We start from the raw sequence: 5,052 nt of genomic DNA, 5'->3' as shown, positions 1-5,052 counted from the left end.
CTTTTTCCCATTGACTTGCATTAACGCCGGATCCGGTCTTTTCCCCACTGACTTGCATTAACGCCGGCGCCGTGTGTTCAGTCAAATCGGATCCGGCTTTTGCATGTTAAACCCCAAAAATTTGAAAAATAAGTCCATAAATAGCGGATCCGTTTTTTCCAATGCATTTTTTCATTGTGATCAAAATCCTGATCAGGATTCAAATGTAATCCGTTTTCACACGTTTCTCCGGATCCGGCGAGCAGTTCCGGTGTCGGTTTTGAACGCCGGATTTAAACAGCGCTAGTGTGACAGTAGCCCGACTGTTTCCAATTAGACGCACAAATACTGAACATTTGATTACATTGTTTCCACCACAAATACATTTTTTTTTTTTTTAAGATTTAAACATTTATTTTACAAAAAAAGAAAACCATAAAGTCAGGTAGTCGAGACCCTCGCGGCGGTGACCGCCGGAGTAACTGCTCGTGTACGTCTTTCCATATATATAAAGGACATGGGCACGAGACCGTAGAAATAAATAGATATCTATAAACAGGTGAGTGGCGATATAATGTCCGCCCTGCGCTCTACACTATTCCTGGGGGCAGAAACCTTGCATCACACGAGGCCCAGGTGACATCGGCGAGGTACTGGTGCCTCGTGCCTCACCACCCCCCGGGGGAATATTCCTGCGCAGACGTAATGGGCGCAATCAATGAATTTGGCAAATCTGTGCGAGATGTTACGCCGGAGAGGAGCTCGGGGCCTCGAGACCGTTCATACCTCGCTGTGGATAATCCTGAGCATCTATGCCGTCTACCGCCGCCTCGGCAGCAGTGACGGGGTTAACTGACGGTGCGCGCGGCGGTACAGACCAGGCCGCCTCCTCACCACATTGAACTATTTAACCGCGGACATTTGATCGTTAGCATTTTATCCCTTAAAGAAACTGAGGGGGTGGAGGGGTGGTAAAGGGTTAAATCTGCAATTAATTGTGTAAACCGGAGGGGTCAGTGAAATCCGGAGGAGCGTCGGCTGCGAAGACCCCCGGGGTCCTCCTCTTCAGTGTGTCTGGGTGGATACCTCTGTGGCCCCCTCATCCCCCAGGTTTCTGCCGGAGATCAGCGGTGCAGCGCTTAAGGGTTAAAAGGGAATAGCAGCGCGCGTCCTCCACCGCGCCACTGAAATACAAGACACAGGACCCCCGTTTTCATGATCAGTGGGGGTCCCAGTTGTCAGACCCCCACACCAGTCACTTGTCCCGTGGATTAACCCCTTGGACATCTGACCGTGGAGAGTAGCGCGAGTCACTGAGCGGCCGCCATCAGTCCTAACAGTCCTGTTCTGATTGCCCCTCCCCCATCCCATAACACTGCGCCCCCGTGACTGACGGAACATTAGATAACATACGGTAAACCGCCGGCATTAACCCCTTCCCGGCCGTTCACCACCTGCCGGATGAGTCTGATCTGCAACTAATTTGTATGTGACTTCTCAACAAAACTTCTCTCGAAGCGACGGCTCCTATGAACGTAGGACAAGTCTGACAACACACAGGAAACGGCGGATGACCCCCCAGACACATCAGCGCACCCCTCAATGCAGACCCCAGCGGCTGACGTGTGACATGGACTCTGGATGGAAAGTCTCTGTGGAAGTCCGACCCTCGTCTTATGGTCAGAAGTTCTGGGGAGGGGGCCCCGCTGTCCTGTCCCCTCCCTGTGGAATGACGAGAATGTTTAAACTGTGCTTGTTACCCCAGTATCCTCGGGGCGCTCGAGCACTTACCCCCACAACTAGAGCGGGGGAGGCACAGTCCTCTGCCAACACCTCCTGCCAGCATGTCCTCACTTCCCTGTTACCTCCACCACGTCATCGTCCTTCCCATCCTCCTCGCTGGACTCCAGCTCGCCCTCGCCTCGCGGGAGGGCGTGGGAAGCAGTGCCGGCGGCCGGAGGTTGGTAGCCGGGCTGGGGGGAGAGGTAGCCGGGGAAGGTCGACGCCGCGTTGTTGGTGGAGAGTCCGCGGCTCAGCATTGAAGATGGGAACGGGGCAAACATTCGTGTCTGAGCCGGCAATGGCTGCGTGAAGGGCAGAGAGAAAGACGGGGGCAGAAGGTATGGGGGTACACTGGAGGGGGCTGAGGAGGTGCCCGAGGTGGGGGTCAGCAGAGGGTCAGGAACCATCGGGAGGCCTAACTGTGGGTCCGACAGCAAGGAGGGCAGCTGGAAGCGGGAGGCAGCACCGCCGGCCCCCATATACACAGAGTTCGCTGCCCTCGATAGGCTGTGGTTCAGTGAGGAGGGGGTGATGCCAAAGCCGCCCAAACCTGAGTACGGCAGCTGGTTGAAGGGGTGCCTCTTACTGGACGACCACTGGCTGGACTGGTCAGGGTGCTCCTTCCGCTTTCTGGGTTGCGTTTTGGGTGCCTGAATCAGACCTTGAAGCTGAATGTTGGGGTTCGGAAGTTGAGGGGTGCTGTGGGAGCTGCGTGAGCCCGCTGCCTCTGCGTACTGCTGCAGCTCGCTGAGAATCTCCGGGCTGTCTGGAGAGAGCAGTCGCGAGGGCTCCTGGCGGTCCTGCGAGGAGGGACTAGACGCGTGCCGCCCGTTACTCATGTATGGTCCAGGCGGACCTTGGGCCAGGCTCTGCCCCTGGGCACCTGTGCGTGGAACAAGACAAGGAAATCCTCAGTGTCGGGAGGGTTGACCCCACTGCCAGGACATAATAGGATGACCGCACATTACCTAATTGCGCAGAACGCCGCGCGTCGGAGCTCTTCTGTTTGCTGCTTGACCTGATGGCGAATATCCGCCCGTCACTGGTACGGATGTACGTTCCTGCAACGACAAGGAAAACCAGGAGGCATTATTAAAGGGCCGGCGTCCTGCCCTCTGCACACGCAGGTCAATCGTTCTGCAACATTCTCAGACTATGCAATGTCTAGATCTCTGCTTGTTGTCAGTGAGTGGGAACATTTATTGCTTACTTCCTGAAAACCTGTCCTCACCTAGCCCTGCTCACATTGCTGGGGGGGTGTTACAATGGATCAGTGTGGCTTCTATCATTCAAATACAACTGTGGCAAAACAAATCCAGCCCTGGATGCTGCAATGTACTGACAGCAAGCAGAGATTCTGAAAATAGGCAGGGAATTAAAACCAGCACACTGGGAAGCAGCTGAGACATAGCAGTGTCTCCTCACCTTTTGTGCCCCGGATAACGTGAATGCTCTCGCCCGCACTAATTCGCGCCTGCACGTCCGTGGATGTGGTCATTCCGGGTATGACGATATCTACATGAAAGAGAAGAGCAATCTCTAGGAGGAGTCCATCATACGAGGTCGCCGCCATCACTAAACATGGCCGCAGTACTTACCTGTGGTGGTGACCACCTTCTGAACAAGGACCCCTGCCCTCTGCAGGTAGTTAACTGGGAAGTTGAAGGGAGGAACAGAGCCGGAGGCAGAACCAGCATGGCCGACAGGGATGTGGCGGGGCATCATGGGGATGGGCGTGGACTGCAGAGGTCGGACACTGGCCACCGGCCTCTCATCCGTCTTCAGCAATGGCCGCCTGGTGTAGGAAAAATGGAGAGCTTTTTGTGATGAACTTACAGACCTCAGAGTTTGCCCACCTCCCCCGGTCAGCCCGTTCCCTCACCAGCCTCTCTGGCTGAACGCTGGGATGTTTGCCAGGTTGTGGTCTGGTGCTGGGTAGTACTGGGTATAGGACGGTCGGGTGTAGGGCACAGATGCCCTCTTCTCCTCCTCGTAACCGCGCTTCGCTGCTTTCTTCTCAGCCAGCGTCAGCTTCTGCTCCTTACGATCCAGGAGAAGAGATTCGTGCTGGAAAGGATCCTGCCGGGTGGAAGACAGAGGATGATGAGGGTGCCCTGCACAGACATCGCTGCCGGGCGAGGTGACGGGGGACGCCTTACCTTGGTGATGAGGTGCGGGTATGTAGTACAGGCTTTCTGCAGCACAATCTCATTGAATGTGGAGGGCTCCAGGTCCTTGCGGGACAGATCCGGCTCCTCCTCCACAAAATGCAGCAGATTCTCCACCTCTCGCCGGGTGAAATTGACATCCGGGTTGAGATCATCGACCACGCGATCTGAGAAGAGAATGCGGCAGCTGACCCACCATCCGACCACACAGGGGCACAGGCCGCCGCCGCCGACCACACAGGGGCACAGGCCGCCGCCGCCGACCACACAGGGGCACAGGCCGCCGCCGCCGACCACACAGGGGCACAGGCCGCCGCCGACCACACAGGGGCACAGGCCGCCGCCGCCGACCACACAGGGGCACAGGCCGCCGCCGCCGACCACACAGGGGCACAGGCCGCCGCCGCCGACCACACAGGGGCACAGGCCGCCGCCGCCGACCACACAGGGGCACAGGCCGCCGCCGCCGACCACACAGGGGCACAGGCCGCCGCCGACCACACAGGGGCACAGGCCGCCGCCGCCGACCACACAGGGGCACAGGCCGCCGCCGCCGACCACACAGGGGCACAGGCCGCCGCCGACCACACAGGGGCACACTCACCCGACATTCCCTGCTTGGTGATCTGGCGGTCGTAGATCTTCCGCTCTAAGGTGAAGTCCGACACTAGACGGTAAATGTGACAAGGTTTCCTCTGACCGTATCTGTAGACGCGGCACACGGCCTGGGCATCATGACACGGGTTCCAGGAGGCATCGAAGACAACCACCCGATTAGCACCTATCAGATTGACACCCAGGCAGCCAGCACTGGAAAAAATATATACGGTTGTCAGCTACTAAATAAACTACATATTCTATAAGGTCTGAGCGGTCAGAGCGCCTCACTCACCGCGTGGACAGCAGGAACAGCCAGACATTCTCATTTGCAGGGTCATTAAACTGGTTGATTAGGCGTTCCCTTTCCGAGGCTGAAGTGCTTCCATCCAACCCTTAGAAGAACAAACGAGGCAATGAGTAAAGAGCAATGAAGGGAGCGGGGAACACAGACGAGACGTTCCGGAGGTCCCAGAACCAATAGGAAACGGCGTTCAGAGTGAGAACACCAACATGTAAGGGGAAG

The 5,052-nt window shown here is 56.9% G+C and overlaps 1 protein-coding gene across 1 annotated transcript in view; it reads right to left on the bottom strand.

Annotated features, from left to right (window-relative positions):
* Positions 1-364: 364 nt before the first annotated feature.
* RAD54L2 (RAD54 like 2) overlaps positions 365-5,052 on the bottom strand; it is an 11,817-nt gene continuing 7,129 nt past the window's right edge. The window contains exons 2-9 of the mRNA XM_044273288.1: positions 4,822-4,921; positions 4,534-4,739; positions 3,921-4,096; positions 3,644-3,840; positions 3,360-3,556; positions 3,187-3,276; positions 2,730-2,822; positions 365-2,644 (exon numbers count right to left, since the gene is read on the bottom strand). Coding sequence (XP_044129223.1) covers positions 1,830-2,644; positions 2,730-2,822; positions 3,187-3,276; positions 3,360-3,556; positions 3,644-3,840; positions 3,921-4,096; positions 4,534-4,739; positions 4,822-4,921 — 1,874 coding nt within the window. The 3' untranslated portion in view covers positions 365-1,829. The remainder of the gene's footprint in view (positions 2,645-2,729; positions 2,823-3,186; positions 3,277-3,359; positions 3,557-3,643; positions 3,841-3,920; positions 4,097-4,533; positions 4,740-4,821; positions 4,922-5,052) is intronic.

The sequence above is a fragment of the Bufo gargarizans genome, unplaced genomic scaffold (assembly GCF_014858855.1).
Source record: "Bufo gargarizans isolate SCDJY-AF-19 unplaced genomic scaffold, ASM1485885v1 fragScaff_scaffold_573_pilon, whole genome shotgun sequence".
In the NCBI taxonomy this organism is placed as follows: Eukaryota; Metazoa; Chordata; class Amphibia; order Anura; family Bufonidae; genus Bufo; species Bufo gargarizans.
This window is presented reverse-complemented; position numbering and strand designations above follow the sequence as displayed.